The 19,208-nt window shown below is 35.9% G+C and overlaps 1 protein-coding gene across 1 annotated transcript; it reads right to left on the bottom strand.

Annotated features, from left to right (window-relative positions):
- Positions 1 to 1,094: 1,094 nt before the first annotated feature.
- On the bottom strand, positions 1,095 to 18,893 carry LOC114399205 (alpha-mannosidase At3g26720). The gene is made up of 29 exons (XM_028361340.1): positions 18,690 to 18,893; positions 18,511 to 18,594; positions 17,654 to 17,742; positions 17,232 to 17,406; positions 16,931 to 17,050; positions 16,749 to 16,832; positions 16,556 to 16,627; positions 15,829 to 15,942; positions 15,594 to 15,694; positions 14,364 to 14,457; positions 14,080 to 14,247; positions 13,911 to 14,000; positions 12,436 to 12,501; positions 12,289 to 12,345; positions 10,876 to 11,098; positions 10,605 to 10,744; positions 10,398 to 10,466; positions 9,382 to 9,441; positions 9,208 to 9,279; positions 8,970 to 9,017; positions 8,741 to 8,860; positions 7,908 to 7,973; positions 7,454 to 7,566; positions 7,229 to 7,313; positions 5,599 to 5,709; positions 5,408 to 5,503; positions 5,250 to 5,297; positions 1,422 to 1,490; positions 1,095 to 1,331 (listed from the first exon to the last, which is right to left on the bottom strand). Exons 1-29 carry the CDS (start codon positions 18,891 to 18,893, stop codon positions 1,095 to 1,097), a joined length of 3,075 nt encoding a protein of 1,024 aa, XP_028217141.1.
- Positions 18,894 to 19,208: the final 315 nt, after the last annotated feature.

The raw sequence follows: 19,208 nt of genomic DNA on the forward strand, positions 1-19,208 counted from the left end.
TAAAAATATTTATTTTCTAAAATAAATTATACCAAATAAAGAATATTATCTTGAATCACATAAATTTATGAGTTTAAAAAGTGTATCAAAATATATTTTATCCTTCTTCAGTCAAAATCAATCGAAGTCTCCTCGGTAGTTAGCATTGTCTCCATTTGTCTGACATCATCGCTAAAACATTTTCCATTTTTATTTTTTAATTTAATAATTAATTACGTTTTCGGATAACGGGATAAGAGCCAGATCCATACAAAGACGAGAGATATCTCCTTTTAAGAGAAAAATAAAGTGGGGCTTCTGACCTGTCTGAACAGGGGATGATTTCTTTTCCTTTTGCTGAGTCACGAATCAAGATTTTAAGCACCTAAACTCTTGTGTTTCAATCACATTGAATAAAAATATGTACATTTAAATAATCTGGTTACCATAACGTTCAAACAAAAACATTATACATTTATTATATCATGTGGAAACTATAAAATGTGTTCTGACAATCTTCTTTTTGTGCATATAAAGTTTCATATTCGAATATTCGATTAGCGTGTCAACCACCATGAATTGCTTTTAGTGCATAGCTTGATGAAAGCTCTGCAGAAATTCTAGCATTGCAAAGAGTCACTTAATACACTCTTATTCTGCAGAAGTCATGTGAATTAAGCCATATCACTATACTAATACAACAATGTATATCAACTAAGAATTAACTTAATATTTACGAAAAATATCAAATGATTATGTAAACCTTTGTATCGCACAAATATTTTAAAATGGTGACAAGTCACTGATTCATTAGCTTAATGCTAACAGAAGCAGAAAAGACCAACATGTATGAGCACACCTCATATTTCACTATTTACAAAACTAAACTTCTAGGAAGTTTTGGTACTAGAAGCTTTAGTGTGTGTGCAACTCTTATATTAGTAGTCACCGAGACTCAAGTTACAGAACTTTTTATTTGTTTACAAAAGCTTATACAGAAATACATATTTTCCAGCAACATCTTGATGGCACTACAACAATACAACATACATCACATGGAAATATTAGATTACAGCCAGACACAATGCATAGATGCTACTGTGTTGGGTGCTTTGCTACATTGCCACATGATTTTCTGGTACAGGAACTGTTTGGAGGGGATCAAATTCAATAAAGAATGTCCGAATCTCCATCGGAGCAAGTTCAACCACCAACTTCGTAGGATCAACAGGTCCTCCTCTCACCACCTTCGGTTCTTCAGTGGAGCCTTCTACCTTCCAATCTAGCTTCCTCTTTTCCATTTGAGCTCTTTCTTGATTAGCAGACAAACTCATCTCTGTCACTTTATTGATCTGAAAAGATTGAGTAGTCAAAAGGAAACTATACATGAGTACATGATGTGTGAAAAAAACTAACTTGGAGTAGTTTGCTACCACTCTTACCTTCTTATTAGGAAACAACTTTTTCAATTCCACACTTGCCGTTAGTGAGTAATTTTTGTCCTCTCCGATCTATATATGTAAATAGGCACCAAACATGAATTCAAGAATATAGGGTATTTGGTGTCTGAATGCAAAGCAAAATCTTTGATAGAGAATAAAGATAATGGAAAAAGTTGTTGTAAATCTTGATGCATGAAAAATATCATAAATCATTCATAGCTAGATTACAAAGTTCTTTGCATGGGTAAACTGTTATTGATCTCTAACAGTTACATATGTATTTTTTTAATCGGCAAAAATATTGAATTATATTTTAATCAGTACAAGTTGTACTTGGAGTTTACACATTGGCCAGTTTGAGTAGGACTATGGTGTCCTAATACATAGTATATAACATGAATTAAGAGACCATAATTCTGGCATTATACTTATCCCATAGCTACCCCCACTTGTAGAAGTATCCCACCCTAATCACATAAATGTCTCCTTCATGTTGCTGGACCAGTGTATGGCATGTCAAAACTTTTATCCAGATTTTTAGCCAAGTCCAGCATAGAAAGATAGCATCCTCCAACAGCTTACTATCATTAAAACTTTCCTCTTCAAAAACAATCTTATTTCGATTCTGCCAAATACTCAAAGTCAAGGAGATCCACCAGCATTTCCATTTTTGAAAACTGCTGCCATTTTCTTTCCCAACCACATGCTGGAGAAAGTGCATTCTCGGGTTCTGCGAAAATGGTGCTGAAGTGTTTGTCCACAATGTTGATTCCCACCAAAGCGGCATAATTTTGCTGCAACTAAAGAAGAGATGTGCTGCATCCTCTTCTTTATATTCGCAGAATGGACATGTGGGATCATTTATTTCCACATTTTTCCTGCGCAGGTTGATTTTTGGTAATCTGTCCCTAATTAGTCTCCACACGAAGAAAGAGACTTTACTAGGGACCTTGACCTTCCACAACTCAGTAAAAGCACCATCCTGATTTTCACCAGTTTGGTCTAACATAAGCATCTTGTACCCATTCCCGGCTGTGTATACCCGATGCATCTTCCTTCCAGATTCACTTGTCTTCTCGATCCAAGTGAATGCCGATGCCTTCTAACTCTTCTAGGAACCTCACAGCCAAATCCATCTCGCTATCAAAGAGTTCTTGTCTCCATTTGAAGTCCCATTCCCATCCTGCGTATGTGAACTTGCCCATCTTCTATATGACATGATTTTTCTGTTTAGATATGGAGAAAAGTGTAGGGTATTTCCGCTTAAGCGGTACTCCATCCTCCTTCCATCCATCCTCCCAGAATTTAGCCTTTGTTCCACATCCCACTTTCCATTTTATCCCTTTATCTAAGTAGCTGCCATCTATGCCGGCAGAAGCTATGCTATTTATATCCTTCCACCACACTGATACTCTACTGCCCCTTCTTTCCCCCTCCAAATTCCACCAATCACCATATTTTGAAATCAATGTTCTAGCCCACAATTCTCCTTGATTATGGAAAAGGTTCCACTTTCACTTTTTGAGGAGAGCATAATTAAACTTTCTAAGGTCCCTGATTCCAATTCCTCCTTTCTCCTTTGGTAGACACACCGACTCCCACTTTACCCACGCTATCTTCTTCTCCTCCATACCTCCACCCCACCGCCTCTGTATCCACACCAGTTTGTCCAGAATTTTGTTTGGAGCCCTGAAAAAGGAGAAAAAATATGTAGGAATAGAATTTAGAACAGACTTTATGAGTGTTACCCTTCCCCCAAATGATAGTAGTTTTTGTTTCCATTTTGTCAATTTTCTCTCACATTTCTTGACGATAGGATCCCAAATGTCGGAACACCTTGGGTTTGCCCCAATGGGGATACCCAAATATAGAAAAGGTATGGCCAATAGCTTGTAATTTAAGTACCTAGCAGTAGCCACCTTCCAACTCTCCGACATCCCAATTGCCCCAAAACTACTCTTTGAGAAGTTAATTTTAAGGCCTGAGACTAGTTCAAAACTTCTCAAACGCACCTCGATCGCTTTAACATTTTCCACGAATGCTTTCCCAAAAAAGAGTGTATCATCTGCATACTGTAATATGTTAACTTTCACCTCGTTTCTACCCACAACGAAACCTTGAAACAAGTTTTTCTCCATTGCTTCTCTCACCAATCCATTTAGTCCCTCCACAACAACATTAAATAAAAACGGAGCTAGTGGGTTCCCTTGTCTTAGACCTCTTTGGGGGGTGAACTCAGACGTAGGGCTGCCATTAATCAGTATGGATATAGAAGCGGATTTTAGGTAGCCCTCAATCCATGATATCCATTTTTCACAAAACCCCATCCTCCTCAACATATACAACAGGAATTTCCAAGATACTGAATCATAAGCCTTTTCGTAATCTACTTTGAAGACCAAGCACAGCTTGTTCCTTGTCTTTGCTTCATGGATTACTTCATTTGCAATGAGGATGCTGTGTAGTAAATGTCGGCCTTCTATAAATGTTGATTGTGTCTCATCTATTAGTATTGACAACACCTCTTTCATCCTCTTTGCTAACACCTTGCCACAATTTTGTATATGCTACCTATAAGAGAAATAGGTCTATATTCATTTAGGTTCTGCGGGTCGTTTACCTTAGGGATGAAAGCAATGAAAGATGCATTACACCCCTTCAGGAAAGTTCCATGAACAAAAAACTCATCCATGAAGCGGAGCACATCAACCTTGATAACTTCCCAGAATTCCTTAATGAATTTGAAATTAAGGCCGTCTGGACCAGGGGTCTTATCACTCCCACACCGCATCCTTAATTTCTTTTTCGGTGAATGGCCCCGTCAATCTATCATTGTATTGTTGTCCAATGACTTTAAAGCTTACCCCATCTAGTTTGGGCCTCACCCACTCTTCCTCCTTAAATCTATTCTTGAAGAACAAGTGTATCTCCTCCTTCACCCTTCCAGGTTCATCAATCCAAACACCATTTACAAACACTCCTCTCAAGGAGTTGGATCTGCAGTCTAAGTTTACAACTCTATGGAAAAACTTGGAATTACTATCCCCCTCTTTGATCCATCTTGACCTTGCCTTTTGCCTCAATAAGGACTTGTGAGATTGGGCAGCTGACCAAAGCTCCTCCTGATGCTTTTTCCTACATAGCAACTCTTGGGCAGATAGCTGTCTTACATCACCTTTAGCTTCTAGTTTGTTTAACTCCTTCTCAATGGTTGCTAGCTTCTGCTGGGAATCTCCAAAGTGATCCTTATTCCATACTTTCAGCGTAGCCTTGATTCCTATTATCTTTTCTTTGAGGAAAAATCCCCCCAATCCCCTCACCTGATTATTCGACCAAGATTCTTGAACCACCCTTTGAAATGATTTGTCATGAAACCAACAATTTAGAATCCAGAAAGGTCGGGTCCCCAATCAACCATTTCAGATTTCAGCATGACTGGCAATGGTCCAAGAAGTTTCTTTCCAAAATAAACTGTGTCGTGCCTTGCCGTTTCTGAAACCATTCAGCAGAGACAAGAAATCTATCCAATCTGGCCTTTGTTGTCCCATTTAGCTTGTACCAAGTAAATTTTCTCCCCACACAAGGCAAGCATAGGTTACATATATAAATATTATTTCCATTACTTTGATAGAAATGCATGCATGTTTACATTTTTATAGCATAGGTTAAATGCAAGTAAAACAGGTCACAGAAAAAATCTTTCCAATCATGGTTAAGAATGTAAAATTGCAGGCAAGCAATCCTTAGAAGATCATTTTGAAAGGGCAGTTTAAATCTTTAAGAGAGAACCAGAGATTATGATCAATACATCGGTAAGAAAATTACAACCTCATAAAGGTGAGCCAATCTTAGGAGCACTTTTCCATTTTTAAATTCCTGCAGAAGTTCATAAAAACAATATATACACATCAGAAATAAAGATGAGGTAAAATATTCTTCATCTTCTATTTTCTCTATAAATGTCCCTATCGTTCTCCCTTTCATACCTGGAGGGTTAAAAGAGCAGTGTTGTCGGGTAAACTGTAGGAAGAATCTATGCCAGAAAATGTGGATGGACTGAAATGCAACCAATTATCCCCATCCTGCATCACAAGTGGAAACCAGTAATGACAAACGATTTAACTACCATAATTTTTTGTTTTTTTTGGGGGAGAGGGGGGATCTCCCTTCATTTTACCTGTTCTGTGAAGGCCAACAGCAATGGTGAATATAATTCCTGGCCAACTGTGCGACGCCACTTAGCAGCTTCACCTTTATGGTCAATTCTAAGATACAGTTTTCCTTGAATCTGGAAATATCATATAAACTTGTACTATTAATAAACGGTAAGTTGGAGAGAAGATGGCAGCAAAAATCCAAGTGGTTAGGAGGGATCTATTGATGGGTTGGAACTTGGAGGCAATTATTATTAGGAATTATGGATATAAAGTAACTTAACTCGTATTAGTAATTCAACATTAGTTCTGTATTTGAAAGTGCACAATGGCAGTTATTCATGGAAAATAAGATAGGATAAGTATTGATTACATAGGATCAATCTAATAATGAGAGTAATAAGGAATAAATCCCTAATTGCTATCTAATAATAAATAAGAGAATATTATGTAATCTAACAGTTATTCTGCATTAGAAACTGCACGATACCAAATATTCATAGAAAATAACTGATGGCAGCTAGGATTGCATCTAATAGTAGGGTGTATAATTAGGAAAGTGTGTTGCCATTCACAGTTTGTAGGCAGAGAGCACTCTTTGTACTCTGCAGGAGACTTTTCTCTGGGACACCAAGTGTATTGCTATATATGTGTGATTTCTGTGTTCAGAAGTATTGTATTTTATTAGTTTATCAATTTGGGTTCTATCATGATAACTGCAAATTTTACAATATCTTTAGTGTATGTTGCTACTTGCTAGTAGGCTATGAAGCACCGATACTCCAATTTGCCTCACGTATCTGTATCGGATACATATCCGATGCGATACTCTTGGATGCCGATACTCCAATTTGCCTCACGTATCCTTATCGGATATACGATACTCTTGGATACTTCACCAATACGTGTCCATGGAGTATCCAAACCTATGAAGCAGCAATAATTCAATTTGCTTCACGTATCCAATATTGATACTCTTTGGATACTTCGTCGATACGTATCCGTGAAGTATCCAAGATTTTAAAGTATTTTATGAAAATCCAATACAACTACATGAAACACTTATATGTATAATATATAAACATAGAACCCTTGTCCCTTATGAACCAAAAATAGAAATTGTTCTCTTTATGAATATTTCAAGAAGAAAAGAAATTGAAAGTATTTTTCCTATATGTAAATAATAGAAAGTAATTTATGATGACAATGAGCTATAATTTTTTTTGTTTTTACTAATCTTCAAGAAATACATTTTTAATTTGGACTTGCACAATTGCAATTATTTATTTAATATGTTACTTTTATGATTTTTTATACATTTCTAAATACGCATCTTACATGTATCATATCCTATATATTTTTGAAATAATTGTGTTCCGTATCAGATGCGTATCATATCTGATACATGTATCATATTTGTGCATCATAGCTAGCAGGTCAGGATCCATAGGCAAGAAAATGGTATGTATGGAGAGATCAACAAAACAAAAGTGTGTACTTGTACTGTGCAAGACAGTCTCCATATCTCTAGCAGCAAAAGTTAATAACATGAGACCTCTGAGCATCAGAAAAATGTCCTCACAAATGGAAGACATAACCAGAAATCATCATGAAAGCAAGTCTAAATGGATTTGTTGGAAAGATATACTTAACTGTTAGGCCCTCACACTTATCAGCAACGCAAACTGTTTCATTGAGTACCTCACCTACACCTCTTGCATCATCATGAAGCAACCTCCTAACAAAATATAAAACCAAATCACAGAACAAGGAAATGTCAATCATTATTTATTATTCCATTACCTATATCCTATGTATTAAAGCGCAAAAGCAACTTGAACTTTAAGTCACTAGATATGAATGACAACTATAACCAACCTGTGGAGCATCAGCTCTACTTGGCCATCTTCCAAGCTGGAACCTCCAACTGAGCGGTCCACCAACACAGATAATTCCATACTACTATCTTGTACATATATTCCTAAATTAACCTGAAAGAATGGTGAAAAGCCATAATATTTATTAATATCCATTTGAAGATAGAGCAGCTGGACTAAAATGCAGAAATATCTATGACAAACAAATCAACGGCCATAAGAAATAAAAATCTTGTGTTACAAGTGAAACACTGAGAGCTCAAATCAATGATTGACAATAAAATAAAAATGTGAAAAGAAAAAAATTCATGAGAAGAAAATTCATTTGCTCAGAAAAAGAAAAATGTAGCAGATAATAAAATAATCCATACATAAGAATGTACCACAGTGCCAGAATTTAATATAAACAGAAAATAGAAAGATGGATAGCGAGTCTTCAATTAAATGAAACATACTGGGTAATAGTTTCCAGCAATGGGTTGGTTCACTTGTAGATCCCAGTCTGTCCTGAAATCTCGAATCTGCAAAACAATTTTTTTAAGAAAAGATAAGTCATTAAGAAAAAAGGAACAAAGCTAGAGGTAAGCCTTCTTCTCAAGAATAATACAAAAGAAACACCTAAAACTAGAGATTGAATCGTCTAACAGGGCATCCCAATATCTTTGCATATCTATACATGAAAAAAAAAATGATTAGGAAAAACACCACAAAAAAGTCAAAAAATAACCCTATCCCAGATGTTGTCTAGAATGTTTTCTTGCAAATTCTAGCATTCCTTTCCAGCCAAAGTCATCAGAGAACAGAGAAGAAAGAGCATGGCCACTGAATTTAGCTTCTTAATAAAAACCAAAACCTGTAAAATTGATAAAGAGAAACTGATGCAACTAAGACAGACCCGACTCTCAAAAAAATCCCAAATAATCTAATTTCAAAGAAAATTTGCAGCAGAACAATGCAAAAAAAGATGATTCCCTGTTTCCGAACAAGAACAGGACAATGTACACATGTCACGAGACAAAACAGCGAGAGGCCTGCACTTTGTCGGATGTTGTAACGTAAGTGTTAAGCCTAAATAAAGTCTCTTCACATTTCATCCACCCATCACGAATCCTATGTGTGACATCTCCATTAATCTTTTATTACTTAAATTGTATCTTGCTCTTCCAAATATATCAAAGTCTCCAATCCACAATTAGAATAGTTTACCATAATATAAGGCCAACAGAGTTGATATAATCAACAATCTACATAATTTATAATAGAAAGACAGCAAACAAATTTAACTCACCCTCTTAATGAAGTCACGTCCATTAGAATCAGTGTAGAATGTCTTGTTGGTCTTCATTGTAGTTTTAAATTGTGTAATAATTTCTTTCCCAATGTCATCATCCACAGGAATAGGCCCAACCTACATATGTATAAATTTAAGATGCAACTTCTCAACTGTTCCTGAGCAATATAATAGAAATGAAACAATCATTTGCTCTTCCAATCAGATAACATGGAAGGTAACCTACTGTGAACTCAATTTCAGCATGTTCTTTTGCCTTGAATATCCTCGTAATCTGTATATACAGAAAACAAAATAAGACTTCCGTGCTTAAGCTGCAAGAAAATAGATGATCACAAGATATACAACTTCTAATTTTACTGGAATTTGTGGGGGCAGTGGTTGCTGCAGGATATGGGAGTAATGTGTGTGTGAATGCCTGTAAGAAAATAGTTCATTTAATGGTTATTTTAACCATAAGTTACCTGGGATACCCATGGATTGAGCTGTTGATGTACTTCATCCAATATTGGACCACGCAGGACAGTAAAAGATGCCTGAACACAAACGATACAAAATAAATATAAATTATTCTCTGGATTGGCCATAAACTAAAATTATCATCAACCATTGAATGTTCAAAAGGCAAAGTTTGTAACCTGATGATCTGATTTAATGGAAAATGAGCCATTTGGACGGAAAACATATGCCCCAGAAGCCTTAAGAAAAACATAGTTTGCAATCAAAAATATTTTGATTAGTTTCATTTAAGAATATTATAGATTAAAGTAAGAAGGTGATCTTATCATACGGGCATAGTGCTAAGTATAATACACAGTAAAAGGAAAAACTGAAAAAGAACAAAAGAAAATGAAAAAACACATATAATATAGAGCATTAAGTCAATCATCTGATTGACAAATGCACCATCTATCCTGCATCAAGAATGGGAAGCAAGCATTCTTTTTTTATTGTTGAAAGAGTTATTTGTTAGGTTATTGAGAGTATATAGGCTTGACTCTAGTGTACTTTGTACCACATGTACTAAACTCTCAACCTAGTATTTTATATGCATAGGGAGACCATGCTATACAGATCATACCATTACAGCATAATTCTCTTCTCTCCTCTCTCTACATAGTATCGCAAGTATGCATAGGGCAGCCATCAATCGTGTAGGGCATCCGCTTTCCAAAAAAAACCCTACTGGCAGGGTCAGAAATTTGTATGACAGCTAGTTCTTAATAAAGAAACCAACCTGATCTGAAAACCACAGGTGTGGCAACAATCAGGTGTAGGTGCTGATCTGGAGCAAAACCGCTCCCGTTTTGGTAACATAGAGGAGCATCTTGCTGGTCTGAAGAAAGCCTAGTCATGTTTGGGGCTTTTCTTAGGTGTTGGTGCTATTTTTGGAGCAAATCAGTCAGTTTTCTGGAGCCGTTTAGTGAAACAATGTTGTTTTTGGGCTCTATTTTTTGTGATCTCTACATTTACAAAAACAATTAAGAAAATAAATGTGTAACAAAGAAATTGCATCATCTGGCTAGGACTACCAAATAGTAAAGACAAATATATTCATAAAAAAAAAAAAAAAAAAACCTTCCTACTAACAATGTAATTGAAGATTAAGGCAGTTGATATATATAGAAATTTCAGTATATGTGTAACTAACTACCTGAGGATCTTTGTCAGTCCCATCATTTCCAGAATAATAACTGTATGATTGTTCAACTGATGTTGTAACCTTCAACCAAAGCCAAAATAAAATAAGAAACTTCAGCATTACTCACTTTATGCCTTAAGCAAATTGAACTTTAAAAATGTTGACATCATTGAGAAGACCTCAAGTAGAAACACTAATAAATTCATATTGAAAACTTACCAGAGTTCTACTGTTTACATAGTGAGTCAGTCTTCCTTCATTTTCTGAATAAAGTAGCTTTAAATTCCCTTTTCCAACTTCTATGCTTTTATTAGTACTTCCTTCTGATATGTATATCTTTGAGATAGTTGAACTATGACCTTTGTCATTCAAAGAGTCATAAAAGTTTGAGTTAGTTAGTGTTACTTTCAGCTTAAATTTACCAGTACATACTACAGACTAGAGATAAGTAAACAAAGTTAAGAACAAAGTAATATGATATATCACTAACTTGACTGTTTAGAGCTTGACACTATATAGGTGCTGAAACCAAGGGGAGGAACAGACACTGGAAATGCAAGCCAAGACTTGAGTGTGTCGCCCCCAGGAGCTTTTCCTATATATGCTCTGACATAATGTTTTCTCATAGTCAAAGTAGCATTCGACAGAGGCAGAATCTGAGACTCAATTTTATTCCCAGAAAAATCCTGAACAAAAACCTGTCCAGTGGAAACCTGTGGCAAATATGTTCTGGAGTCAGTCATGCAAAGCATAAATTAGGGTCTAAAGTGTTTGAATAGTTATAGATATGGAAATCATTAACAATTTAATCAATGAAATTTGTTGGAATACCATATCTGATGTGTATGCACATGCTGTTTCTTTTAGCATGCTCATTGGATCGTGGGTGCATTAGTGCATAAATTAATGAAGATCAGAGGGGATGGAAAAACATATAAATGAAACAGAGGCATATGAATGCCTATGGATCCCTCAATTAGCTCATTCCAGTCAACTAGAAGAAAATACCAAAACAAAAGTATGTTTTTCTCATCATCTTTAAGCCTTCTGATGCACAGAGTAAATAAACGGCTGTGCTACCAGAGGCTCTGGAGAAGTCGGAATTGTGGTCCTTCAAGAGGCAAACAAATAGCTCAAAAGAATCCAAATTTCAACAATCAATTAATTAATATCTTTCATGACTAAAAGATGTCACAATCACTAAGAAGAAAATGACCCAACCAAGTACTTGGAGCATGGCAGCAACCACTGATTTTGAAGTGATCAAATTCATTTTTTACTGCCCATACCCTAGTCCAATATTGGAAAAAACTCAAGTCCCATATCGGTTAGATATAGTGCCAAGATAGAGTATATAAGTGGGGGCAACCCTCACCCTATAAGCTAGTTTTTGGAGTTGAGTTAGGCCCAAAACCACATTTTAAGATGGTATCAGAGCCTATCCTAAATCCATTAAAAGGGTCACCCACCATGTTATCCACGCATCAAGCCTAAAAGAGTTGGGCGTGAGGGGCTGTATTAGGAAAAACCCAAGTCCCACATTGGCTAAAGATAGGTGCCAAGATAGAGTATATAAGTGGGTGTCAACCCTCATCCTATGATCTAACTTTTGGGATTAAGTTAGGCCCAAAGTTAGATTCTAAAATGGTATCAGAGCCTATCTTAGATCCATTAAAAGGGTCACCCACCATGTTATCCACGCACTAAGCCCAAAAGTGTTGGGCGTGAGGGGGTGTATTGGGAAAAACTCAAGTCACACATCGGCTAGAGATAGTACCAAAATATAGTATATAAGTGGGGGCAACCCTCACCCTATGAGCTAGCTTTTGGGGTTGAGTTAAGCCAAAACCCACAATCTAAGATCCAACAAGAAATAAAATAAATTACCATGTAAAGAACTTACAGGAATTCGAATTACATCTTCCCTCTTCCAAGCAAGAGGATTATAAACAACAATCACCTAAAAAAGGAATACAAATTGAGAGAAACATCTTAATAAGAAAGATTCATATATAATCATGGTCATGCAACAAATCAATATTATCCTTACCAAGCTCTTTCCATTAATCAATGTAGCTTCTGCTGGAGGACAGTAACTTATATTAAGAAGAGGACACTGCAAACAGATTCACAAAATTTAGTATCAAATGTTAATAGAATATGCGAGAGAGAGAGAGAGAGAGAAAGATTGAGAGTGAGGAAGATAATATTATTCAACCCAAGTATTGAAAGGTTACATGCTCAGATTATGCAAAGCTCAACTAACATAACTGAACTAACGGTGTAATAACTAACTATAGTTAGTTAGTTACAACAGCTGTCTACAGATGTACTGACAGCTATCAGTGATAACACTAAGTAAAGAAAATAACCCATCAGAGTAGGTATACTCTAATACCCCCCCCCCCGCCCCCCGGCAAACTCATGAGGGGTTGGCTGAAAGTTTCTCAAGCACTCTGAGCTTGGCTCTGTAGACAGAAAAGGTGGAAGGTGTGGAGCTTTGGTGAGGATACCTGCACACTGATCAATAGCAGGAATGTGTACCACTTGAACCAGATTAGTGAGCACCTTTTCCTTGAACAAAAAACAGGTCCAACTCCATGTGTTTGGTTCGAGAATGATGAACTGGATTATGAGCCAAGGCCACTGTGCTAGTGTTGTCACAAAGAATGACAGGAGAGGCTTGAGAGACCTTGAGTTCAGAAAGAAGAGACAAAATCCAAGTAACTTCTGCTGCAACTAAAGCCATGCTACTACATTCTGCCTCAGTGCTGGACCTTGCAACAACAGTCTGCTTCTTGGACCACCAGGAGATCAAGTTTGGACCAAGAAAGATGGCTGCACCAGATGTGGACCTCCTGTCATCAGGATCAGAGGGCCAATCTGCATCACAGTATGCATGAATGGGAAAGGGATGCCTGGTAGACATAGGCTGAAATTGCAATCCCCAAGATATTGCGCCTTTGAGATATCTGACAATTCTTTTGACAGACAGCGGACTTCCTAACAAAAGCCCTTCAACCATAGGAGAAGAAATGAGATTTTCCTCTTCACAAATTATAAGTCTCAATCATATTCCATCATGACAGACGGCGGACTTTCTAACAAAAGCCCTACCAAGGAATGTATACGAGAATATCAGATCCAATCTATGCATGATAGATATCTACCATCTGGATTGAGGGGGGAGGGTTGAAGATGAGTGCAAAATCAACCAATTCTATTTGTACAGCTCATTAGGATTTTATGTACATAATTATTAGCTGTCATTTTTGTCTTTACCATATGTAGAATTTGCATTTATAGGGAAATCAATTCCCCTAATTTCTAGGCTAGATTATTGCTCTTATTTCTGTCCTGTGCATTCTATATATACCTCCCATTCCCAGGGAAAATAAAACCTATTTCCGAACTTTTGATTTTTAATTGACTGCCAAGTCAAAATATAACAGAGTAGTAGTTAATTTATGATTGATTCTTCCATTAAAAAATTAAGAAACTTATGCTATGACTATAGTGCATTGCCTGCTGGATGTCTGTCACTGGATTCACCCCATACGAACTTAATCTTTGGTTTACCAAGGAAGCAAGGGCAGATGCAACCAACCTTTCTGCCTGAAAATTAAGAAGTTGTAAACCATATAAGTTGATGTTTACGATAACAATACTGAAACAGAAAATTATTAATATTTACCTCTTCATATCCCATTGAGAGTCGCAGTGCATAATCAGAAGCAACATGTTGCCTTTCTGTGCCACTAACTGCATCATGGTGCTGAGCAATTGCTAAAGCATCAGCTAATGCATCAGTATTTGGTCCTGTTTCATTCCTCCCTTTAAAATATTCCAATTGTCGTGCTGCCTAAATGTCAATAGAAGAAAAGCAACAAAAGTAGCCCAAACAAGGAAAAATGAGCTATGAGAGCCCACAAGCACATAACAAATTACTTCATAAAGTAAAAGAGGTCAAGATTCTACCTGATAGTAAGCACTCATGAATCTCACATAGCCCTTCAAAGCTGGCCTACTTGTAAAATATCCAGTCCAATATGCATTTGGGTGATCTGCATACCTAAAATGTTGTGCCTTGAATTCAAAATTGACATCTCCAAACTATGTGGAAGCTTTGAAGGGAAGGAAGAGATGGGAAGGGAAGTAAATGAAGGGGGTTCTCAAAAGCTTATGTTAGTGTTAGAATTAAGCACATATAAAATAGATCTTATCACATATATAATACAGATTAGCTGTTATTAAATACTGATTCTTAGTTGATTATGTAATTAATTCCTGCACATTAGCTCTTAGAATTAGCATCAGATTCTGTTGTGTAGAATGCAGTACAATTATAAAAATACACATGTGGACTGATTATCACACAATTTACCAAATTCTATATGGTCAGATCTGAAGTAGAAGGGAAGAAGGGACAGGTCACAAAGATGCTGACCTCAGCATAGATAAGTATTGCAGAAGATTAGAAGAATAGCAATGGTAGCCTCTCTACTACTGAGAGTAGAAAGGAAAAGACACTTATCTTTTCTTTAAGTAAGGTCATGGACAAAACATTGCAACCACAGACTTGGAGCGGAACAGAGTAGAGGGCATGTGTTGGAAACAATAGAGTGAGGTACCTGGTTTTGGAGGATAAATGAGGGTATTCAATTGATTAAGATATCATGAGGTAAGTATGGAATTTCCCAAAAATGAAGTCGGCCATTGTAGCCCTTAGAGTTACCATTAGACTTCACTGTATTGAATGTTGTACGGATTATCACCATACATGTTTAAACTGATTGGTCACACAATTTAAAAAATTCCATAGCTTAAGCTATTAGATGAAAGCTCATGGATAGCTTTATTATATTTAGCACTCTTGTTTGGATGTTTGAGGGAAGAAAGGTCATTCTCTTCCTCTTGTTTGGGAGATAAAGTAAAAGTAGGAGAAATGACAGTTATGTCCCTTATTTATTTAAAATAAGTTATTTTTCTTTCCTTCAACTTTCTTCCTCTTGTTTGGGAGTTAAATCTAAAAGTAGGAGAAATGACAGTTAAATCCCTTATTTAATTTAAAATAAGTGACTTCCCTTTCCTTCCCCTCATTAAAAAACTTCCAAACAGAAGTTTGTCACTTCCCTCCCCTTCCCTTCTCCCTCCTTACCTCTAATTCCAAACATAAATTGATAACAGGAGTATCCAAGATAAACTCACGGGAAGAAATCATCAACTTTAAGAGGCCAATACTCATCAGCTGCATATTTTGCATCAGTGTAGATAGATGGTGTTGAATATAATGCATTGACACGTCCATCCTGAGAGAGTATGGCACAAAAGGCAAGTACAAGTTTTAACCAAAGGAGCTAAACCAGGAAGTGTCATCAAAGATACAAAACAAGAAAACAAGAACTCCAGGAAACATTTCAGACACAATTGCGAGCTTCAGTACCTGATTGACGTAGTGAATAAACTTATCCATCTGCCTGAACCATGAATTAGCATATTGATAACGGAAGTCTGTCCCCATTGCCCACATAATGTGATTTGTTTTGGTCACATTAGCCTAGAAACAAGTAGAAAATTCAACAGTGATATACAAATACTCCAATTCAAACAACATAAAACCAATTAAAATATATGTATAAAAATAAATATTTACTCTCGTAAATTTACTGCATTATCAGGCTTTTCAAAGGCTGTGATGTTATGTTATAGATTCTGAAAAAGATACCTTGCAAAAATGTATAAAATTTTAACTAAAAGCAACAAAATTTGCTTTTGGGAGCATCTAAAAAAAGTACAAAAGATGGATAATATAAAATTAAAAGGGCAAATGTTTAAATAGGGAAAGGAAAACTGTTACAATTAATAGAAGCTGAAGTTTTTTAGGTAATTCATATTCTTTAACAGTCATAGCTCCTTTAAGATGCATCTTCTAGGTGTCAAAAAGATCCTATGACAATTTTAAAGCACAAAAAGAAGTTCCTAAAAAATCTTTCCCAACAAAAAGTATATATTTTTGGTCTCTTCTGTAAAAAGCAACAAATCAAAAAGCCATTGCATTCCTAGTTTACTAATTAGAATTTAACTTGCATTCTTAAGCCTCCATTAACTTGCTTTCTTAATTAGAATTTATATAACAAAAGGAAGAGGTTCAATTGTCAGCCAGACCTCACCTGAGCTAAGGCAGCAGATACAAAATCGTTGACCCTTTCTTGAACATTATAGTCAAATAGTAGAATGTCATCCTTTTTTAATCAAAAAAAAATGTCATCCTTCAAATTAATTTTACATGAATCTTCAAAGAGGAGAAAATAGAGTATTAAACATATTCTTCCAGTAAATTTTAAATAATTAAAAGAAGACTACCTGAATAGGAGGGGAAACATCATTTATCTCAAATGTGAAACCATCAGGAGGATCGTAATGCCTGGGAAATATCCCGGTAAATATCTGCAATGAAGTTAGCCATAGGAATAATTCTTGTAAGAACTGAAAAGAAGGGGAAAAAAATTACTTGTAAGTAGCAACAGAATCATTAGGCAACTAACTTGTGAAGAAGAGCCAAGAGACCTGGAACCCTGCCAAATAACCTCAAGAGTTTTCTCCTTCAATCGCTTAGCTCTATCTTGGTAATCGATTCTAGCAAAAAAGTGTGAATCGAATCCTAGCTGCAGCAAAGACACAATCACATAGGGTTTGCAAATTCATAATGACATGCACAACTTCAATATGATTGTGTGAATTACACATAACAGTACAATCTTCGATTGACTAGAAGTGTAATCAAGCATGTTATGTTGGTAATTAATACAGATAAGTTTCCACATGATTCAATTATAATAAACATACCTCGGCACCAAGCAAGTAAGCCTGAACTGCAGAATGGCCAAATGGGTCAATCTGCCAACCAACTCTTGGAACCTTATCAAATTCCTCTTTGATAAATTGATGCCCAAGAGTGGTCTGGTCAATTAGATCAATGTAATGCGGGGTGGCCTCATCATGCATACACATACCCCCATTTCTTCAAAAACAAAATCAGGAATTAAAACCAAAAATAAAACAAGAATAAGAAATTACTAATCAGATTCAAAAGTCATCGACTTAAGCATAATATATGCAAATTACAAATCAGGCAAAAGGACCCTCCTAAAAAATCCTTCACCTGCAAGCTAACATTAGCTACTGCAACTTTATATCATAGACAAGAATTTGAAAAGCAATAACTGTTAACTAGCTTCAGGAAGAATAACATAAGATAGTTACATTACATGAATTCCAACTGACCCGAGTTGACAAGCTCCTTGACTTTAATTTTCGTTGCTTTACTTTGCTGTCTCCACCATCTCTGGAAAAATGCCTACCCATAAAAAAATAAAAAGAAAAATCAGCACTCAATTAAACCCATTATCACTTACTTCTTGCCCTTTAAAATCCCTCCCCTAAAAGAAGTTAATGAAATTAAAACATACACACACAAAAAAAAATGCATGCATGGAAAGTTAGCAATATCTACTCATGTATCATAAATTAGAATACACAACTCTGAAACTCACTCTCTCAATTAGACATTCTTAATATTTTCTCTCTTCTTTCCTTTGATGGTGTATTTGACACATTACGCTGGCAACTAACCAAACAATTTCTCTCAATCATCTCCCAGGTTATCAATTGATGATGGCAGAATATGGTGGAAGACCAAAATTCCGTCATATAAGCATGCCATTGCAGCTTATGGCACCGCCATAGCAGACCTCCTTTCACAAATTTCCTATGGCAGTGAGGTCAAAAAACGCCACGTTATAGCATTACGGCAGTGCTATAACAGTTATTTAATAACATTGATCATCTCAAACCACCTTATCTTTACAAGTATAATTGTCTTTTTAATCATTTATGTCTTTTAATCTAACCTCCTTCATTCCTATCTTTAAATTAAATTTTAATAATTATTAAAAGAAATAGTTCATTATAAATCCAAAATACAATTTACATATCCAAGACATGAATTTTAATATAATTTATATATTCAATATTATTTATTAACAATGAATTTTAATTTTAATTATACATTAAAAAAAAGCTATGTTGTGCAAGGCAACTAAAATACTTAGATATGACTAATTACCATCTCAACATAGATAAACTTGCGATTCTTGTCCTCCAAGAGAGCAGATATCACAGAATCCAGCACATTCTGCACACATGCACCCTGCAACCAGAAATCACCTTCAAAATTGTGTTCATACAATTTCTAACTTTGCAGCCAAAAAAATTACAAAATAAAAAAAAAAAAGACAGACAGACCCGAATGGAGTTGTTGGCTCCAACGTAGTACTGATCCACGGTCTTGAGCCACCCAACATCGTCGTGGGAGTGAGGTACCAAGTGCACGTTTAATTTGTCTGGGACTATCCTCTGCGTTGTGTTGTACTCTATGTACTCTGATTCCGCAACCCAAATCGCCGCCACCAAAACGGCGAATACCACTGCCACCGCATTGACCATCATTGCTGCCTCTGGGTTACTAAACTCGCCGATTTTGCTTTATATTATTACTATTACTATTAAATAAAAATAAGAAATGGACGATTATGTATATAAATAATTTAATATGACACCTATTTTTAAAAATAATATAATATGAAATGTATTTTAGGAAATAATTCAAATTAAAGAGTGATGCTAGGTGTACCCAGTATTATTGCTGGTGCACCCAGCACTTAAGCGGAAAAGATGTAAATACCCCTGTCCATTTTATTTAAATTTTGTACACCCAGTTGTTTCTTCTTTCGCACCTGTTTATGTTCTTCTTCCTTCCGCCGT

This window comes from Glycine soja, chromosome 19 (genome assembly GCF_004193775.1).
Source record: "Glycine soja cultivar W05 chromosome 19, ASM419377v2, whole genome shotgun sequence".
NCBI lineage: Eukaryota > Viridiplantae > Streptophyta > Magnoliopsida > Fabales > Fabaceae > Glycine > Glycine soja.

Bases quoted from the DNA above. Each gene is read 5' to 3' on its own strand.
- LOC114399205 (XM_028361340.1), bottom strand. From the start codon at position 18,893: ATGATGGTCAATGCGGTGGCAGTGGTATTCGCCGTTTTGGTGGCGGCG. The intron at 9,018-9,207 runs GTAACTTATGGT...CTGTATATACAG, and splicing joins TCAATCCATGGGTATCCCAG to ATTACGAGGATATTCAAGGC. The intron at 5,710-7,228 runs GTTAAGTATATC...TGATATTTCCAG, and splicing joins ATAAGTGTGAGGGCCTAACA to ATTCAAGGAAAACTGTATCT.